The sequence below is a fragment of the Protopterus annectens genome, chromosome 17.part0 (genome assembly GCF_019279795.1).
Source record: "Protopterus annectens isolate FY-2018-M chromosome 17.part0, PAN1.0, whole genome shotgun sequence".
NCBI classification, from domain to species: domain Eukaryota; kingdom Metazoa; phylum Chordata; order Ceratodontiformes; family Protopteridae; genus Protopterus; species Protopterus annectens.
This window is the reverse complement of record NC_056751.1, coordinates 783,455,562-783,478,465: the sequence shown is the minus strand read 5'-3', so window position 1 is coordinate 783,478,465 and position 22,904 is coordinate 783,455,562. Positions and strand designations below refer to the sequence as shown.

Genomic DNA, 22,904 nt, shown 5'->3' with positions numbered 1-22,904 from the left:
TTACTCTTTCCTTCATCCTTTTTTCATCCTTCCTCATGTATGTTTTCTTCCCTTTCCCTCTTTTTTTCATTATTTACCATTTGCTGGTAAGAATCCATCCAAAAGCGTCACTTTTTTTACACAACCTGCATTCAGCCACACACGTTCTTGCAGTATGTCCCTTCTTCTGACAATGGTTACATTGTATTTCATTCAGCCACAGTATGTCCTTTCTCTCCACATTGGTTACATTGTGCTTTATCACAATCATTAATTAAAGGAGAAAAGTCCCAAAAAAAGAGACATGATTTAGGCTGGCCAGCATATCTTAATATCCCTCTATAATCAGCCACACTTAGCAAGTGTTTCACCATGTTTATTTTTTCCCCATTTCAAAACAACTTCCAAACTTCACTCTTCATTCTGTAAATTTCTGTAATCTCAAACTTTCACAATGTTAATCAGTTTCACACAAATCCTGCCTGCATATTCTAATATACTCTTCTTCCAGTTCATCAGTAATAAGATGCAAAGTAACATTGTTTAAAAATAACATGTTTCTACCAGAAAACAAAAATTGTTCCATAGATAAATGTCCTTCTTTTTGTTACACACTTTCAGAAATTTCATCAGCGGTCCCCCAGTTTCAAATGTTAAGTCAAAAAAGTCTCTATCCTGGTATGTATAAAACATCAAATTCCTTCAGCTTTAATACCCCGAATAGCGACCAAATTGTCCCACTCATAATATTTGTCTATTATAGTGCCGTTGTTTTCCTGTAATTCTCACAGTTGGTCTTCTCTTCCCCTTTAACAATAGTTTAACTTACAGTTTGATGCTGGTCTTCTTTTTTTGCCCACTGCTACATGTGTTTTAGTTATTGCAGTTGTTGCTTTTTTTTTTTTTTTTTTTTTTAGTTTCTGTCACTGCTGCATTCTCTGCTGCCACATCACCTGGATCCCTTTCCACATTACCTTCCTCAGTATTTCTGAAAAATTTATCTGCCATCTCACCCCATGAAACAGCAGTACTGCCCCCTGGATCATCCTGCTCCATTATTTTTAACAGACTATCATCTACAAACCCTCCAGAAACCAGTTCTGTTATCTGTACCACTGTAACAAACTCATTCACTTCTTTCTCCATTGAGACAGATAAACGCTGCTCATTTGTAATATCTACAGCACAGGAATCTTGTTTTTACATTCTGATACTCCATATTGAACACATTTTTCATTTTCCACATCCAGACTCTTCATAGTTTTCTCTCCTTCCCCATGTTGGTACTTCTTCCTCCTTTAGGCCCCTCCCTTGCTGCTGTAGGAGCACTTTAGCACCATCTAGCAGCTACAAAGAGTAGACCAAGTTCCCCAGTGCCCTGGACAAATTTATCTTCTTAGCATCAGTATCACTGTGGGACTCCCCTGAAAATAGGACACTAGCCTTGTGGGACTAACCTGGTTAACAAAATATAAAAATAAATAAGTACATAAACTGAAGTAGTTCAGATTATGAGAAAAGACTAAGAAATACAAAGGTGCTTTAGCAAAGAAGTACGTGTTAATGAGCTGTCATACTTAATGAACACTGGCTCTGGACTGGCTAAAGACTGTCTTAAAAGAATCATTGTACAAACTAAAAAATAGCTAAAGGAGATGGTCATTCCCACACATCACAGGAAATACGTACAAGATCTGCACATGGGAAAGGATACAGACAGCTGAAGCTGGAGTAATTCTGACCTACAAATCCCAGCAGAAGAAACAGCCCACCTGGCCTACCTGCTAGCATGTCTGCATTTTATAGTGACCTGTTGGAAGCCAATACTGTGGAAAACATTGTTTCATTCTGTATTTTTATTGTTTTACTGTATAGTCTCATAGCAAGTCAGTAGTAATATATGAACCAAATAATATCTTACCATGCACTCTAAGATCAAAACGCTGACTGCATTTAAAGCTGGCATTCATTTGTATTTCACTAATATATTGCCCACTGTCTCTTAGATATAAGGGTACTATCTTCAGAAAGAAGGCAGTGGTGTTTAGCTCCACTCGAGTGTTGAACCTGTCATCCTCGTCTGTTGTTACGTTTCCATGAATAAATGATGCTATTTTTTTCTCCATTTGAGCATCTGCATACCTCCAGTCTATACTTCTGGCTTCTGATTCTTTTATTGGGGTCTTGAGAATAGCTGCCTCTCCTTCCACTCCAGTCACATTAAGTACTGAATGGGAAGAGCAGCTGATTAAATCTGTACCTGTGGGAGGAAAAAAAATCACATCTTAATGTAAGGAACATGTGATCATTGTCACCAGCTTTGGCATGCTGATGTCCTGAATGAAACTGATTTGCAAAACATTGGTGGCAAACAATACTTTAAGTAAATAAGGATTTTAAGAGATTATGCGTTTACACAAATCTCATTAACTGCATGCATTAATTTTATCACATCTTGAAATTATAGTTAAAGATACACCTAAATAGTTCTGTGGTGATATAATTACACACTTATGATACATGTGAGTAGGCTCAGACACACACACACACACACACACACACACACACACACACACACACACACACACACACACACACACACACACACATAAACACACACACACACACACACACACACACACACACACACACACACACACACACACACACACACTGCTAGTAGGCAACATAAAATGCAGGAAGTTAGGCTTCAAACACTATTTAATGATTGATGCCAATTCTGGCATTTAACGGCTTTTTAAGTATTCCTCTCTTATGGATGTCACATGTCTAATCACTTAATATAATACTATGACTTTCAAAAATCATGAAGATTAAATACATAAATCATTTCAAAATAGGAAATTAAAAATGTTGGCAACAATGTTAAATAAAATATAATTAACACTCAATCAATCTAATGAGATGTGCCTGCTTTTTAGATGTGATATTAACACAGCAGTGTCTATCTTTCCTGGATAGTCTTCTACCCATTGATCACCCACTCCTGAGCTTCACACTATACAAACTGAGAACTTGTTATCACTATTTTTTAAACACCTTTATTGAATTATCAATCATGACATAGGGAATCAAACTGTATTAACAAGCTCACGTTTACAAACATTATACATCACATATATTGCTATATATCATATAACCTAAGCAACTTTCAATTTCTGCTCATTTTTTTAAACAAGAAATATCTTTATTAAACCATCACTTATGACATAAACAATCATACATTTATATAAATGATAACAAATCAGACCAACACAATCCTAGTTGTAAGCATTTTACATCACTTGTAATCTAGCCAACCATTTTCAGTCAAACATTACATAGCTCATTTAAGTCCTGCCTTCTTTTAAACCTCACTCCTCCGCTGTATGTATTTTTCCCCACAATTCCCATTTTTCCTGTATAGTTTTCTCCTACCCTTTTCTAAAGATCTCAATTCCAGTTATTTTATCTCTGTTACTATATTCCCTACTTCTAATACAATTGGTTTAGATTTTGATTTCCATTTTCTAGTAATTGCATTTTTGGCAGCCACCATAATATGACACAGCAAGGCCTTGCCATGTCTAGGCAAATACAATTCTGTATCATAGCTCAGATGTTTTGCTCCCCTCACACTGAGGGCAGTTGAACTGCTCCTTATATGGCTTCTGCAGCACAACAATGCACTGCATTTACTGTGCCTATATCTACCATATGACAGTTTAGCAGAAGATCATAGTGAAGTTCTATGCCTTTGCCAACTCCTGATATGTAAACAACATTAGGACTCAACCAAAAATGCCACAGGAACAACGACAGCGTACTCAAGCCGACTTTAATAAAAATTTGATAAAACAAAAGTTGTGGCATCTACAATAAAAACAAAGAGCCAACAAATTTGAATGAAGCGCTTTTCATCTCTAATGTAAACAGACTTCTTCAGATGATAGCACAACGTGAATTCAAAACTATTTAAGTGTAGTACAATGGTCACATGATGAATGTAAACCTATTATTAACCCTTTAAAAGTCAGAATTATTCTGACTTACTTTTTTGAAAAAAAAAAAAAAAAAAACAGTGTGCAAAAATTTCCATCAAAAATATCCTAACAGCCACTTAGTATGAAGTGGTAAAGCTTGAATAATAAATAATAAGATACAACAGTTGTTGATACTTTGTACTGAATGTTATGTTGGTTGAAGCCGATAAAAATTTATTTATTGCTCTAAACAGAAGTGCTGTATTATGCACATGTTGAGAACTTGACGGAGCAAGTAAAAGTAGTAGAATGTGCTACTAAACAAACAGTGATTATGTATATGTACACTGTCAGTATTATTACTATTTCTAAACATGTAATAAAAAAAAAAGTCCAGGTAGTTGTAAAGTCATCATGTTTGCATACAATTGTACCACTAAGTCCTTTTAAGATAGTATAGGCATAGGCCTGAAACGAAACCGAGGAGGCGTGCTGTATCATTAATAACAGTTTATGTAAATGCCATAAATACCGGGACTAATGTACAATTTGTAATTTGTAATTTTTATAGCATATAAACATTCTAAACACTAAGTACTAAAAGGTAAAAAATGATTAAAAAATAATTGTCATTCAGATGTATAGTTTAACACCTTTACCAACGGAACAGGTGGTGACTAAATAATGATCATGACATCTTATTATGAGGGGTACTTAAGGTTGGTAGACTACAAGTGGGTAAATTAATTACCTTACTGTCAAGTATTGTAATAACTAAACATGATGTAGTCTATATCTTTATCACTGTGAAGATCAATTACACATTGTTTAAAATAAATAAAAAAGTTCTAATCTTAACGAATACATAAATTACTGAGAAAACTACCTTCACTCCTGGTGGTCAACATACGTCACTATAAAGGTTAATGGCACGTTAGTTAAGGTAGAAAGAAAGGAGTCTAACCTTAATGTAACCAGTTTCTTAATTTAAGTATGCAGGTGAGTGAATAAACTTCGTTCAGTCCTGGTGGTCGGCATGCGTCTAAACGTAATTGCCATAGTAGTTCTATCTTTTCTAAAAATAGTGAACTTGAACCACCTCTTAGCATAGTTTGAATAGAGTTTTCCTGGTCTTGGATTTGCTCAATCACTTTAAACTTAAATGAATGATTTGGTTGTTCCATACAATGTTTTGCTAGTGCAGTCTCTTGTTTATGTCTACTAATTGTGTAAATATGGTCATAAATCCTGTCACGAAGCCTCCTATCAGTTTTGCCTACGTAAAAGGCTGGACATAATTGACATAGGGCTAAGTAGATTGCACCTTTTGAGTTACAGTTTAATTTGATTTTCAATGTGTAGTTCCTATCTCTGATGACAAATTTATTGCTAATGTCTATGTATTTGCAATAGTTGCACATCTCACATCGGGACATGCCCACTGTCCTATGTATATTGTTGCGTCAACCTTCTAAGATGTTTTTCAAATTTTTACCCCACCTGTAAGTAATAACCGGGGATGTTCCTACTTTTTGGGTGATGTCTCTATCAGTTGTAAGCAAGTGCTAATTCGTTTTCAAAATGTCCACAACTTATTTTGCTCTTAAGTTGAATGCGAAAACAAACATAATGTTCCCATTAGTTGATTTTGTGGGACCTACTTTCTCAGGTAGGTAATAGTTTGAAATATTCGTGTAGTCAATCTGTTCTACGTCAATTGGGTCAAGATCTAACTCTCTTAATACTGGGAAAGTTTCCTTATTCAAAATTGGTTTATATATTCCTTTGTCCCTCTTAGTCTGAACTTCAGTGACTATGTTGTCAATTAGTTCAATGGGGTAATCCCTGTGTGCAAACATGTCATACAGATTTTTACATTCTACTAAAAAGTCAGTCTGCATGGTAATCATTCTTGCAGCCCGTACGATTTGTCCCTTAATGACAGATTTTTTCTGATGCAAGGGGTGAGAGCTGTCAAAGTGCAAGAGTGAGTTAGAGTATGTAATCTTTCTGTAGATTTTAGCTGTATAGTGTTGTCCTAGTATGTTTTTGGATAAAAGGACATCAAGGTAACTGATACTCGACTCTTGGAAAGCACTAGTGAATTTTAAAAATTCAGTTGTACTACTGAAGTATTCAGCTAGCTCTTTTGCTACTTTACTGCCACCTCAGATAATAAGAAAGATATCGTCCCGGTAGCAGGTGTAAAAAGAAATACTATTCTTCAAGTTCGTGTTTTCAAGGACATATTTATGTTCCCAGTAAGCCATGACCAAGTTGGCAAAACTGCCTCCACAAGGAGACCCCATGGCTACCCCAATTCTTTGTAAGTAGATGTTGTTGTTGAATGCAAAATGTTGTATTCTAGGACTATTGCCAATAATTGTTCAATCAATCTCTGCTCAGAGTCACTTGCTCCTCTGAGCCTAATGAATTCTATCACCCACTCAATACCTATATTGTGGGGAATAGACGTATAAAGGTCACAGACGTCAATAGTTAAAAAGTTTTTATCATAGTTGAACTCAAGTGCATTAATTTGTTCAAGGAATGACCACGAGTCTTTGCATATTTGTTTTTCTTTACTTAAATATGTTTTAAATATGGAATCAATCACCTTGGCACAAGGGTATGTGATAGATTGACGAGCATCCACCAGTGCTCTCATAGGGGGGTCATTAAGGTTTTTGTGAATTTTAGGTACCCCAAATAAGGAAGGAAGTCTAGGTAAAGGCAGGTTTAAACAATTGTTTGTGTGTATGTCAGTCGGTGAGTCTATGAACAAATCATTAATGAACATTTTTATTCTATTTTGAGCTATGTTTAACTCGTTTAAACTCACTTTTTGATAAGCTTGTCCCTCGAGGAGCTTCATCATTTTGCAATTGTATGCGAACATGATCACTTTACAACTCCCTGGACTTTTTGTTTTATTACAAGTTTAGAAATAGTAATAGTACTGACAGTGTACATATACATAATCACCATTTGTTTAGTAGCACGTTCTACTACTTTTACTTGCTCTGTCATGTTCCCAACGTGTGCATAACACAGCACTTTTGTTTAGAGCAATAAATACATTTTTATCGGCTTCAACCAACATAACATTCAGTATGAAGTATCAACAACTGTTGTATCTTATTATTTATTATTCAAGCTTTACCACTTCGTACTAAGTGGCTGTTAGGATATTTTTGATGGAAATTTTTGCACACTGTTTTTTTTTTTTTCAAAAAAGTAAGTCAGAATTGTTCTGACTTTTAAAGGGTTAATGATAGGTTTGCATTCATCATGTGACCATTGTACTACACTTAAATAGTTTTGAATTCACGTTGTGCTATTATCTGAAGAAGTCTGTTTACATTACAGACGAAAAGTGCTTCATTCGAATTTGTTGGTTCTTTGTTTTTATTGTGGTTGCAGTACTTTACCACAACCTTTGTTTTATCAAATTTTTATTAAAGTCATCTTGAGTACGCTGTCGTTGTTCCTGTGGCATTTTTGTTTTTTTTACAACAGTTTTTTCAGTCTTGGTGTTTGAACATTAGGACTCAGTCAAAAGTTGTGCTCAGTTATCATTTATGCACAGTCTGCTACTACACATTATGTTATGAATTTTATTTGTGTTCATGGTTTCCACAAATATATCTATTGTCAGTATCAGTGCATTGGTGAGACCATAATTCATGTTAGGTCTCAAGAAGACTATGGTGGGATACATATTTTTTTTATCCACCTCTGTGCAGAGGATGGCAACTGCTACTATTGCTGCTCTGCCCAACAATGTTATCTGTGGGGCATTTCCTACTCATGATGTCACACTAGGAGACCATTGCAGGGTGCACAGCCAGTGATGAGAACTGCCACCCTCTAGGGGTAAATGCCATTCTAGCAGTGTCCATACAGGACCCATTCCTGCAGCACCACAACATTTTTGTCACTGGGGCCAGTAGTCCTGCCCCAACAGGCCAGCACAGTGGATCCAGGTCAGAGTCACACAGTGGCACCCCTCCCCTCATGGTCCCATAGTGCTACCTCCCTCCCTGTCATTGGAGGACATTGTATATGACACAGTCTTCCCTTTGTCACACGAGCCTAGCGTCCACCACCAGTAACATGCCCCTTGCCCAGGTTATATCAGCTACATGCCATTGTGTCCCCTGTCACATATACAAATGATGATGATGACTGTGACTCCCTCCTTTGTGTTGTGACTCAGCCACATGCTGGCCAGTGTAGCCTTTAATGAACACTGTATAAATTATTGTTTGGTCTGTGGGATGCCACATGTTCTCTGTGTGCTATTCATTGGTCATGCAGGTGGACAGGATTTCACTTGTCCTCCACTACTGTGTACCATGTCCATCATTGTCTGGGATTTTTGTGATGCAGCAGCTTCTTACAGTCTTTCAGTCTTGCAGTCATTGCAGGCTGATGTCAACATGCTGGTTGCTATAGGGGCAGCAGTAGCAGATGTGGACATTGGGTGGATGGCTGTTTTGCATGTTTCCTAGTAATCATGATATGTAACAAGCAGCACACAATGTAGAGCTTGTAAACTGAGGCTTACAGCATATGGCACACAGACATATCCATGCAGTGGAGGTCTGCCTTCAGCAGAATGAACACATGCTCAGTGATGTCTCTGGTTTGTTGATGGGTGCTCCTATATTGCTGTTCATCAGTACCATATAGTTTCCTTATAAGAATCATCAACCAGGACTCTAATGGGCATCCTGCATCCCCTGAAACATAGTAGGGTTACCACCTGTCCCACTTTACGAGGGACAGTCCCTCTTTGGGCAGTTGTGTCCTGCAAAGAAATCGAAAAAATGGCAAATGTCCTGAGATTTTAGTACAAACATATTTCCTATATTTTATGTAATAGTTGCATAAAATAGTTATTCTGTATCTGTAACACATAAATGTTATAAGAAAAATAATGTTTGTGTCTTTCGGCTTTTTCCCGGTTAGGGGTCGCCACAGCAGAACTCCAGTCCGCTAATGATTGTCAGTAGAGTTTTACGTGCTGGCTTGCCGGGCCTAATGCACAACCTTCAATGAAGGAAAGCCCGTTCACGCATGTCGTCACACAGAAGATGCTCTAACTGAGGATCGAATGGGCAACGTCTAACTGTGAGGTGACAACGCTACCGCAGCACCACCACCGCAGTGTCGTTATAAGAAAAATAATAAGCAACTAAAATGCTACAAGAATAAGCTTTTATTTAGGCAAAAAAGTGAAGTTCTGTCCATGCTACTGGCTGTGGGTATGCTTTGCCCTGCAAAATCTGATGTTTGTACCAAAAATGTCCCACTTTGGGCATTTGAAAAGGTGGCAACCCTAAAACATAGTAGAAATATATGGGTTAGTGGGGTCTGTTGTGTACATTATGTCTTTAGCTATGTATATGTCTGCTTCCCACAGTACCTGCAGTTACCACTTGGTGGTGCTATTGATTTCACTACACAGGAAGTGGTGTTATAGCTGACTTGTATACATACCACTCAACTGTCCAGATTTTTGCTTCACAATTTGATCTCTTCCTCAAAAAATGTGTTTTTCTGGCAAATCACTGAGGTTTGAAGTAACTAAATAATGCTAAATAATGACATACATTTCAATTCCAGACTTCAGATCCTTCATAAAATACATAATAACTCAAAACATGTTATTCTAGTAGCTTTCTAAGTTTATGACAACAATATTTAAAATCTGTCCCTATTTTTGGGCCTCTGTCCCCCATTATTTTTGTCTTTGTCCAGATTTCTTGCTGAGAGGTTGAGAGGTATATTTGTACACCATACTTGGGAATCATAAACACTGATAGAGTGCTCTGCAGACACATTGGTTATCAATCCTTATCTGTTGTCCACAACCTGGCAGTGGACGGAATGGCATCCTTTCCTGTAGACATATTGTTGTTCAAGCATACTAGGTGGGGCTTTCATTGTTAGATGTGTGCAGTCTACATCTCCCTGTATATTTATTAACTATCCAGATTTTTGAATCCTATTTTTGGTCTGTCCCTCATAACATTTATGATTTTCTGGCAAATCACTGAGGACTGAAGTCATTAAAGAAGGATATACATTTGAATTTCAGACTCCATCCATCCATCTATCCATCCATCCATCCATCCATCCATCCATCCATCCATCCACAAGACCTTTTCCCTTTTTTACACATGGTGTCGGGGCATCACTTCATATTTTTCATAAAATGTATTTTAAACTTTTAGTATAACACCTTTTTGAGTATTTAAGAGCAATATTTAAAAAACGTTCCTATTTTTCAGCCTTTGTTCTCTCATTATTTTCAGCTTTGTCCAGATTTCTTGCTCCAAGATGTTGACAGGTATGACTCCCAATATTTCAGTCAGATGGCGAATGTCATACAAACCATGCATGGATGTGTCTCTCTCCCTTGGTGTAGCCTACAGATTATGATACCTGTGATATTCCCAATGTATTAACAGTTGCTGACTGAAAACCAAACCAGATAACACAAATACAAGCAGCATTACATCTATCAAGTACCATGATGTACATGCAGAAAAGGCTCCGGAACAAACTCGGTTCTGCACATTCAGCATGAATCACCGTTTTCATTTCAAATCCATTCCAGGAAATATATTACATTGAACTTATGATCCTCTCACATTCCATAGGTACTCACAAAAACATTTCTACATAACCTTCTTGTTTTCTGGGTCTTAATAATCACACTAAATTGATTTTTTAGGAGGGTGTTCTCTACTCCATTTTTTTAGCCATGTGCACTGACTCAGTTCTGCACAAAGACTGACCAAATAGGAGTCAACTAAATGAAAATCGATTGTTTAATAAGTATCCCTTAAATAGACTTAACTAACAGACATTCCTAGGGTTTTTCTAATCTATCACACTGACATCAGTACTGAATTATGCCAAAGGATGTTTCACAGATTACTAACTACTCTGCTAGATTCTTAACTTTTACAAGCACATGCAGTTATAATATATGAGATATGAACTTGTATTTTTGAGGCATGAATTCTTTAAGTGACTCAAACCACTGAAGCATGATGAGAATGTAGCCTCATGAGCAAAGACTGTACAGGAAAACAGACTATGGTCATCCTGTAAGCAACATTAATCTTTGGACATGTACTGGTCACTAACTGATTTTATACAATGGTGACTCAGAAACATATTGCTGTAGATACATCTGAGCAAACCTAGCTGTTTCTGGATATATTTATATAATTTAAGGCTATTTGTGCAATTAGTCATCGCAGAGTTCTTAAGTGCACATGACAGCAGTAAAATATGCACCCAAGCATCAACTTTGGATCAATAATAAATTATTTTCTCTGTTATGCTAGCTGTCCACATTAGGGACTACTTTTTGAAACAAAAGTTTCAGCGTTAAAACAGTCATGATTTTTGTGCTGTGGGGGTTGGGAGGAATCCTGTTTATTATGTCTGATGCACTAATCTTAAAGGCTTTTATTTAGTTATTTTTCTACACAGAGCTATTGATCCATATTAACTGTTAATGGTTCACAGACACAACTTAACTTAAAGGGAAGCTATGAAAGGTTTAATTATTATTTGCTCCTGATTTTGCTTGTACTCAGTTTCCACACCAGTGGTTTCTTTCTAGGTAGGAGTTCATATGTTGATAGTTGCTTGTAAAACTGATGAATTGGAGGTGTTTTTTTTTTCGTGTATGTATTCTGTGTTGCATGCATATAGAGCAGGACCTTTGCTAATTTAATTTAAGCTTTATCCATTCTAGCATGTCAGCTTTGGTGATGATATTATTTTGATGTGGTTTGGAGGTGATCTGTAGGTTAATATTGGAGATGACCTCTAAGTTAATACTATGTAGATACATACATTTGGTCTCCTTGGCATTCCTTCTCTTTCCTCTGTGCTAAAGAAACAAGGAAATGTGTGCTGTGCAATTGCTAGACTATCTCGTGCAGGAAGAACTTCTATCCCCTATACAACATAACTTCCGTCCTTCCCATAGTACTAGCACTGCCTTCTAACGTATATAAATACTATCAATAAAGCTAGAGATAATGGCAAATTAGTACCTTCCTTATTTCTAGAATTGTCTAAAGCTTTCGACTCAGTTTGTCACAGCAAATTCCTACAAGTGTATTCACTAGGCCTCTCTCAGTCCACCCTTCTGTGGTTCAGAAGCTACCTGTCCTGCAGGTATCAGTCAGTAGAATGGCACTCTACACTCTCTCTCCTTATCTCGCAGTCACCATTGGTATACCACAAATAAACAAACAGATAAATAAATAAATAAATAAGGGAGTCGTAAGGGATTATTACATGTATACTAATTTAATCTTGACTGCATGTGAAGGAGACACCAACTAGATCTGTCTCTTCAAGGAAGGTAAACCTTTATAGATAATTGGGGCTTACACAAATAAGCTTTACTTATTTTAGTAGTTAGCATCCCTACTTACTGCTGGTAACACACTAATATCAGTGTTATGTGATTAGTACATGGTTCACAATGTACTTTTTTGTGAAATTTATAGATAGTTTTACGTGTTAAAAGTGACAATTTTTATGTAGCAGGTGCTTCTTTATTATTGGGAGAGGCAGTAGTGTCCAACTGTCTTGACTAGTGATGAGGGTGTCCTACTGAGTGTAGGCAGTTAATTTTTTGCCCAATGGTCCATAGTTATGAGGTATGCATTACAAAGGAGTGATGAAAAATTCTAAGCCCAACCAACTTTCTAAATTTTGACTGTTATTTTGCCTCTTTAGCTGAAAAGAGGGTTATTTCATCTTGCAAAGTACCAATTTGCAGAAGCTTAATGCTATGTTTTGATATTGTTTGAGATCATTGTTTGAACAATGTCAGTGAAAAGTGTGGAATTTTAAAGTGTGGAACTCTGAGCCATCATGAAGTTCTTATTCCTGCAGAAGAAAACTCCAAAGGAAATCCATGAATGTATAATGCAAATACCGAGTAACAAGTGCCCTTCTTATTCAACTGTGAAGAAGTGTTGTGCAAACTTTCAGCATGAACATTTCAAGACTGAAGATGCAGTAAGGTCTGGGAGGCCTCAAATGTTGTCAACCCCTAAAATTGCTAAAACATGTCCATGACCTGATTTTGGCAGATTGTTGAATATTGGGTAAAACAATTGCTGAGACACCTACAGATATCCAGGGAATGTGTTGGGTTTATAATCCATGAGCAACTGGGTATGCAGAAGCTTTCAGCCAAGTGAGTGCCAAATGTTTGAATGTTGATGAGAAAAGACATCAAGTGGACACTTCTAAGCTGATTTTGTGCCATTTTCATCAAGATGGCAACAAGTTTTTGGAATGACTAGTTACTGCTGCTGAAACATTGTTACACCAGTATGATCCTGAGACAAAACAACAGTCCATGCAATGATGTCACTCAGGTTCTCCAAGGCCAAAGATGTTCAAGACCCAACAGTCATCAGGAAAGGTCATGGCCACAGTATTTTGGGATCAGGAAGGTGTTGTAATGGCTGACTATCTTCCAAGGGGCCAAACAGTTAATGCAGAATACTACTGTAACTTACTGTGCCGATTAAAGGAGGCCTTGGAAGAAACAAGGAGAGAGAAGCTGTGGAAAGGAGTTCTCTTTTGCAAGATAATGCACCTGTTCACAAGGCTTCAAAACGATGGATGTTTTGATGAAATTGAGGTTTGAGTGCATAGACCATCCATCCTACTCACCAAATCACACTCCATCTGACTATTTCCTGTATCCAGACCTCAAAAAGAGTTTGAAAGGGTGGCAATTTTCAAGTGATTCGGAGGTGATTGCAGCAGTGGATCAGTATTTCAATGACCAGAATTCAGACATTTTTGGCAGGGTTATGGAAACTTCAGACACGATGTGCCAAGTGTGTTGAACTTCGGGGAGAATATGTTGAATAACTTGTAAGTTTTGTGGCTCCACATCATTCTCTTCTTGGTCAGGGTTTGAACATTTCAGCACCTCCTCGTAGTTCAGTTCCGTGAAACTTTCAGAGTACTTGAGGAAGTACAACTATCATGGAAACTTGTTATGGAATATTGGAAGTATCTTACACTCAATTAGATAGAAGGATTAGATCAGGGTGTTGAATAGTATACCTACAGGAAACTAAACTGAAGGTAAAAGAGTCCTCAAAATTTCACAATAAAATGCATCCAACTCTAGCAGAAGACCATAAACACTGGACTGTAAAAATGGTGTAACAATCCTGTCCCACAAAGCTTTAAGGGTTTGGGGTATAGAGATCCTATCCCATGAAGCTTTAAGGGTCTGGGGTGTAATGATCCTACCCCATAAAGCTTTAAGGATCTGAGTTGTAGTGATCCTATCCCACAAAACTTTAAGGGTCTGAGGTATAGCAGTCATATAGAAGACGTGTAATGCACCCTTCAGGGCAGAAATACTAGCATGCAAGATTTTATTTTTATTTAACATTTCCTTACTAGGAAAGTCCAACTTGGAAAAAAGCCAATTTTCAGCAGAGGCCCGGGGAGAAACACTCCAGATGTATATCTTTGTAATGTGGGAGGAAACCCACAGGAACAAAGGGAAAACATGCAGACGCCGCACAGAAGACACTTCCGCCGAGAATTGAACCAGAAAACCTCTTGCTGTGAGCCAGCAACGCTACTGCTGCACCACTGCACCATGAGGCAATGAGGAAACAAAATAGATCATCATTGTGAGAAGCAACATGAGATTAAGATGGTTAAAAGGGATAAGATACAGAATTAGTCCTTAAGAAGAAGAAAATAATCTTAGATATATTACCTGGATATTTAAGGAGTGTAGAGCTTTTTGTAATGTTTTTCAGGTAAAGGGTGAGAAAGGAAGGTTATTACACTGAATGAAGCTCTTTGTAATGTGTTAAGAAACTTTTTGTGGAACAAGATAAGGGAGATAAATATGGAAGTTTTTCTACTAAAAAAAATTATCTTTAAATGGTAATCAACTAGCCTAGTTGGATTTATATCTCCAGCCTTCAGAAATTATGCAGGTCATTAGAAACTTGCAAACCAATAACACACTAGGATTGGACTTTTTGAGACAGGTTATATATATGCCCAAGCCAAAGAGTAAATAAGTCACACAGAAAAAACAAAATAGCAATACTACAAGGCTTGGTCTTCACTGTGTGATACCTTAAACCTCCTGTAGTAGAGGTCCATGGGTATATGCCAATGATCCCTTAAGGACATAACAATGTTTCAGCTACATAATCTCTGAATGTCCATGACTCTATACTTTTAAGTCTTTATGGTGCATTCAGGCCAATAAAGCCAAACCCCACTAGCTGCAGATATGCTATAATTCACTCTTTTCCTGAACTTATCAGTGGAGCATAAGTGAATTGTTTGGCTGTACTTTGCAAACAGGGAGGAGGCTGAACATCTCTTATTACTGCTGGGCCATGCTTTGTATTTAAAAGTTTTAATACCTGGAATAGAGGGCTCATGAACACTGAAGATGTTTTCTTATCTGCTCTTCCTAAACTGACAGGCAATCACATGGAAGCATGGAATTACTATCCATTCCCTTTGCTTGTAGTGTGGACTATAAAAAAAAACTTTACAAAAGTATTACAAAAAAATGGAGGAAGTCCTCCTAGGACTAATAGTACTAGGACAAAATGGATTTGTTAAAAGGATTTTGCTTTTTGCTTAATGAAAATTGATCAAGAAAAATCTTGACGTAGAATTGTGTTATTTCAAATCAAGAAGACTTTTGATGCTGTCTATTACAGATTTCAGTTCAAATTTTTTAAGAAGTGGAGATTTGGCAATAAGTGTATAGACTGGCTTCAGGCTTTACATACAGGTACCACCTTCAAGGTATCAGTTAATGGCAGCTAAGAAGAAGTAGGGAAAATTAAACAGTGGCATTAGGCAGAGGTGCCATTTATCTGTAGTGTTATTTATTTTAGTGACTGAAAACTTAGACGCAAAGAGTGGGGAAATGTCAAAACAATTAAAAGCAGAGGAGTGTGGATAAAGCAAGTTTATCATGTTTGCTAATGACTGCTTATAAGTGAAATAATTAAGTGCCAAGCCAGTCCCTGGAGACTTTTTGAAAATTTTGGGGAGAATGAGGTTTAAGTTGTAATGAGATGAAACAGCTTTGACACTTTTGGTCAGTGGAAATGGCAGAGATGTTTTGATTAATATCAGTGAGGAAGAATTTCCCAGATATCTTTCAGTCATATTTAGTCATTCACAAAAACCACATGTGGCAAAATGTGGAAATGTTATAGAGTATTCTTTGGTGTATGCTAGATAGATAGCTAACATTATTAAGAAAGAAGTACTTGTGAATAATGTGAAGGTACTTACACGGGGGGAGATCTTGCTGGGAAACAATGATGGTTTTTCTAATAATAAATTACATTTAAGAAACCAAGGTAACAAATTAATTTATGTGTCTAAATCTTATTATGTTGGTCAGATCACATAATCAAATTTTAGTTCGGTCTAGTCAACAAATTGAGTTTCTTTTGATCAATGTAAGAAATCTAAATAATAAAAGAAGTTTTAGAGACAAAACTTTCTAACAAAAGTTGTGATGTAGTTTTGCCGACCAAAACTTAGTTTAGTAATAAAACTCCTCCTTATCGGGAGTAAGTCAGTCATCCTTTATTAGAGAAGTAATAAAAAGTATGGGGTCTCTATTTATGTGGCTTCACAATAAGTTTCTAAACGTTATTATTTGAAATAGACAATGAATACATCTCAGAGTGATATTGGATTAAGGTGGTTTGGACATGGCTTGATTCCAGTGTTCCCCCACAAGGCTTGGTATTATCTAGATTTGTGCTACTTGTGCATTTGCATGTACTTTGCATGGCAAGACTACTTAGAAACATTTTAATATCCTAAAACATTTCCATTTATTCATATAATAGTGTTAAGATGATCGTATAGTACAGGAATCTTATAGCTTTTTATTAAATATATAACTTATTATGGTTTCAGTGAAGCATTTAATTGTTCATTAGAAACTACATTTCATGTTTTTAAATTGTTTCTACAATTAATTAGATGCTTTGTTTTAAAACAAATGTAATTTGCCATAAGTATTTTAATAGCAGATTATAAGAGAGATTTGTTACATTACTATGTATTGAGATACTGGGCCAGATTCATTAAAGCTGAGATAAGTGCTGCTGTCCGCACACAATAGCAACCTGTTTGTTATTCATTAAATTGCTAGATACTTTCTGTAGAGATGCAAAGCAAAGGGAAATGGCAGAGTATGCTAATGAAAGCATATTCAGCTAAAATACATGCTAATTAACCAATCCAAGATGGCTGAGCTATTCAGGAAGCTATAAAGCAATCAGGTAGACTCAGTGCTCACTTTAACTCTGAACTCCAAAACCTTTTGGAATACATGCACGATTACACTTAGGAAAACATGTTAGCAGTTGCTGCTGCCATCATTAACGTGTATGTGTGACAGGCTTTGATTCAAAGTGCTGCTACTACCAAACCTCAGAGAAGAAGAAGGGTGTTTAGACCACATTACATAGAAATTATTGAGCGATACAGAGTGGACTGGAAAACAGTACAGGAACTACGCAACCTCTGCAGACCCCACCTCAGGCCTTAGGGAAACTGTGGAGAACCCATCCGAGTGGAAACAAAGGTATGTCTAGCATTATTTGTACTAGCTACTGGTACTTTTCAGACTCCCACAGGGGATATATTAGAGGTATCACAGGCATCAGCTTCTAGAATACTGTATCAGTTTTGAAATGCAATGCTACAACAACTAAGGGAGCACATCTACTTCCCATGCTCCCTGGTGTGGAGAGCAAGAACCATTCATCAGTTTTTCACAATAGTGGGGTTCATAGATTGAACAGACATAGAAATAAAACCCCAATTGATGAAAAGGAAAGGAAGTATATCAACAGAAAAGAATTCTAATCTGTTGGGCTGTCTGTAATGCCCAAATGATTATCTATAGTGTTTGTACAGGTAACCCAGGCAGTTTTTATGACTCACACATATGGCACACTTGCCAGCTGTACACAAGGTTTGCTAATGGCAACTTTCCACAAGGGCATTTAATGGGGGATGCAGGATAAACACTAGAGCCCTGGGTCATGACATGCATGAGAAACCCATACAACCCCACCAAGCAAAGATACAATGAGTTCCATGCTCAGACTAGGAATGTCATAGAACTGGTGTTTTTTTCACTCAAATGAAAGTTCTGGTGTCTAGACACATCAGGAGGTGCACTGCGGTTTGACCCAGCAACCTCTGCTGAAATGCTCATGGTCTGTACCATGTTACATGATAAAATGCTCAGGAAACAGATTCAATAAGCACATCAAGTGGCGAGACTACAATTTCCAGGTCCACATTCAGGGCTAGCAGCAGCAGATACAGACAAGTCTGAGGGACAACTACCAGCTGCAGGTGGTGCCAGCAGCCATAGGCAAGCACAATATGTCCTGGCCCTGGCTAAGTGGCAAAGGATAGATCACACACACTGTTTAGGTCAAAGCAGAACATCCCATGCTCATACATGTATTAAAAATGAGGCCTGTCAAACTCCACAACCATTACTTAACCATGTAATGGCTGTGTTCTGTTAGCATCAGACAGACATAACCCCCAAGTAATTTCTACATGCAGTTAAGTGTTAACTCTGCAAGAAAAAAATATAAAAAAAAGTTATATAACTACTGCCATATTTAAATATGTATATGCCCTGAATCAGAAAAGTTGTCTGAGGTGTACAGTTATGTCAGTAATTACTTATATCACTAATGTTTGCTATATTCAGATATATTGTCCACCCAATAATGTGCAGCAAGTATTTCAGTTGACCACTGTTAGATAAACCCTTGGAACAGGCCAACGATGGCCGTCATTATTACAAGTATATCAATGAGCAAGGCTGAAATACCTACTGTTACTATTGCATTACTGACAATAGCAACCAAAATACAGTGAGATTCCACTATTGTATAAGCAGTCTTGCACACAAGTATCAACAAGAAATAATTAAAAACATGACTACAATACAGATTCATAACAGCAAGCTTGTGAGTAAGCAAGCATTAGCCATCTACTGTGTGCATCAGACACACATATGCAACCTTAAGTCACAAAGACATGTGCAAAGAGCAGGCCACAGTCATCATCATTTGCAGTGGTCAGAAGGGCAAAGCTGACAGCATACAAGTGAGTGTGTGAGAGAAAGAAACATCTGTTTATTTAAGCATAAATCTGTTAGAGCCAGAAACAAGTGATGAATATCAGTCAACAGAACTGCTTACATAGCTTGCATGTGTGTGAGATGGTATGGGGAAAGTTGTTTTTCAATGTGTGTGTGTCTGCATAAACACAGTCAAGCACTGTGATAGCAATATGTCCTGGCATCTCGGACAGATGTGAGCTGTGCAAGGTAGAGTAGTGAGGCCAGTGCTGTCACCCTCAACCACAAGAACTACCTCTGCCAGGAGTTACACTGCTACTTCCACTGACCTGACTAGAAATCACGGTGCTACCTAAATGTGAGTGATATCTGCCAGATGAGCTCTCATCAAGTGTATGTCCAGGACCATGACCCCATGGCCTACCATGTCTGAGTGTGGACACCACAATCATTGATGAAGCATTGGAAGTAGTGCCACTATGGGAAGTGGGAGCTGGCACGGCCACATCTGCTAACACCAGAGATACAGTGGCTCTCTGGCCATGTAGAGGCCCACCGTCCCCCAGCAGACATTCCAGAGTGTCATTTATCCTCTCCAAGGAGTCACTCACTCATTTCAACAAGTCACAAACATCACAATGCACAGCATTTAGTACTCTTACTATTTCTTCTTAGGCCCTGGTGCAACATGTCTGTGCCTTCATAACAGGCCTGCACACACATCTGGTGGCACTTAATGACACACCACCATGAGGAAGAGGGTGGATGGCAGGCCTCTTCCTAGCACCCCACCAACTCTCCTTAGTGGTAGCTCACCATCACAATGTCTACAGGGAGAAGCAACCAGCTCTACAACCAAGGTAATCACACTATCCTGATCAACTGTGTCACCCTCAACTATCCTGTATCAGAGGTCTTTGTGTCATGGGTATGAGCAGGCATACTGACTATGTTATAGGCCGGGGTGTGGGATCCACAACTGCAGTGTCAGACTGACACTTTGCACTACCAGACTGTGATTCTTCATCACCAGCATCATCATCAAAGGCCCCAAATACTCTGACATCAAGTTTTAGGAGTTCCATGGTGTCATTTGCAAGATCACCTATGATAACAAGCAATAAACACAACAAAGAGAGAAACAGGAAATGAAAATTGTCAATTTCCTGTCTAATACAAAAGCTATGTTAAACTGTAGTATATGTTATAGCAATACAAAGGTTCCTCTCTGTTACACACAAATCTACGTTAGCTATAACATAAAAAAAATTGCTGTTTTTACCATGTGCAGGTGGTTTGTCAGTTCATGTTCCAGAGGTCCCTTAACAGAAAGAAGAAAGAGGAAAAAAGGCTGGTAAGTTTCACAGTAGAAATGACACAAGAAAAAACAGCAATCTCCTTCACATCTGCAAATTAAGAATCATCTCATACAAAATTCTACTGACTAGTAGAATTCCCCCCACCCTAATATCTTCCTCTATCTGTCTTTCACTGTGTCGTCTAAACTACAATTCCTGATGTATATATCAGACATATCAGCTATAGGCATAGAAAGATATCTATCTGTAAGGAATGTCTCTAGATATATCAGACATATCAGATGTAGGCACAGAAAGATGTCTGTCTCTAATGAATGTCTCCAGATATAGCAGATGTAGGCACAGAAAGATATCTGTATCTAATGAATGTCTCTAGATATATCAGATATAGGCACAGAAAGATATATGTATCTAATAAATGTCCCTAGATATATCAGACATAGATGTACTCACAGAAAGATATCTGTCTCTAATGAATGTCTCTAGATATATCAGACATGTCAGATGTAGGCATAGAAAGATATATGTCTCTAATGAATGTCTCTAGATATATCAGACATATCAGATGTAGGCACAGAAAATATCTGTCTTTAATGAATGTCTCTAGATATATCAGACATGTCAGATGTAGGCACAGAAAGATATCTGTCTCTAATGAATGTCTCTAGATATATCAGACATATCAGATGTAGTCACAGAAATATATCTGTCTGCAATGAATGTCTCTAGATATATCAGACATGTCAGATGTAGGCACAGAAAGATATCTGTTTAATGAATGTCTCTAGATATATCAGACATATCAGATGTAGGCACAGAAAGATATCTGTCTCTAATGAATGTCTCCAGATATAGCAGATGTAGGCACAGAAAGATATCTGTATCTAATGAATGTCTTTAGATACATCAGATATAGGCACAGAAAGATATCTGTATCTAATAAATGTCTTTAGATATATCAGACATAGATGTACACACAGAAATATATCTGTCTCTAATGCATGCCTCTAGATATATCAGATGTAGGCACAGAAAGATATCCACATCTAATGAATGTTTCTAGATATATCAGACATATCAGATGTAGGCACAGAAAGATATCTGTCTCTAATGAATGCCTCTAAGATATATCAGACATGTCAGATGTAGGCACAGAAAGATATATGTCTCTAATGAATGTCTCTAGATATATCAGACATATCAGATGTAGGCACAGAAAGATATCTGTCTTTAATGAATGTCTCTAGATATATCAGACATGTCAGATGTAGGCACAGAAAGATATCTGTCTCTAATGAATGTCTCTAGATATATCAGACATATCAGATGTAGGCACAGACAGATATCTGTCTGTAATGAATGTCTCTAGATATATCAGACATGTCAGATGTAGGCACAGAAAGATATCTGTCTCTAATGAATGTCTCTAGATATATCAGACATATCAGATGTAGGCACAGAAAGATATCTGTATCTAATGAATGTCTCTAGATATATCAGACATATCAGATGTAGGCACAGAAAGATGTCTGTCCCTAATGAATGTCTCTAGATATATCAGACTTATCTCTCTAATGACAGTGAAAGTAGAGTTAATTTGCATACCATGAAAGTCCACTTGAGACACTTTGGATCTGTTGTTCACATCAGCACCAGCATCAATGAGTCTGTCTGAACCCTTTGCTGAGCTGTCTGGATCCCTGACAGTGGACAAGAACTCTTCTGTTACAGTGAGTGGTAGTTCGGTAACAGGACCCCCCCCCCATAGCTACCTGTTCACAGGTGACTGCAGCTACCCTATGGCAGGGAGAGATGATCATATCACTTGCCCTATGTCTCACCTGGAAGTAATCCTTCCCATGGCATCAAAATGCATTAAACTCATTGACACCTGCTGCCACATTCTGTCTAGGGCAGATTTGTCACCTCTGTCTCTCTCTAACAGAAAAGCCCTGTGGCAATGTGCTTGGGCAATAACTTCATTTTCAGCATCATTGAAAGTTGGTGTTTAATGTACATGCCTCTTGGGCACCATATTCCTGCATGAGATAAAACAAAAGACAGGTATAAAAAGGAAATTGTTAATAGACAGATACCTGTGAAGTACTGTATTGTCAGAGAATGTATGCATCCATCATGTGCACAGCAATTGTAAAAGTGATGACTGCACCTAATTGGGTGACCCAGTGGTGCAGCGGTAGAGTTGTTGTCTCACAGCAAGAGGTTCTCTGGTTTGATTCTCAGCTGGGGTGCCTTCTGTGCAGTCTGCATGTCCTCCCTGTGTTCGTGTGGGTTTTCTCTGGGTACTCTGGTTTCCTCCCATTTTACAAAGATATGTTTGTGTTTCTCCCTAGGCCTCTGCTGAAAATTGACTTAGTTCCAAGTCGAACTTTCCCAGTAAATAATTTATTTATTTAT

General features: G+C 37.6%; 1 protein-coding gene across 1 annotated transcript in view; it reads right to left on the bottom strand.

Moving 5' to 3' along the window:
• LOC122791511 overlaps nt 1-22,904 on the bottom strand; it is a 257,795-nt gene that overhangs the window by 133,089 nt on the left and 101,802 nt on the right. The window contains exon 2 of the mRNA XM_044059254.1: nt 1,901-2,239. Within this exon, the coding sequence (XP_043915189.1) occupies nt 1,901-2,239 (339 nt within the window). The remainder of the gene's footprint in view (nt 1-1,900; nt 2,240-22,904) is intronic.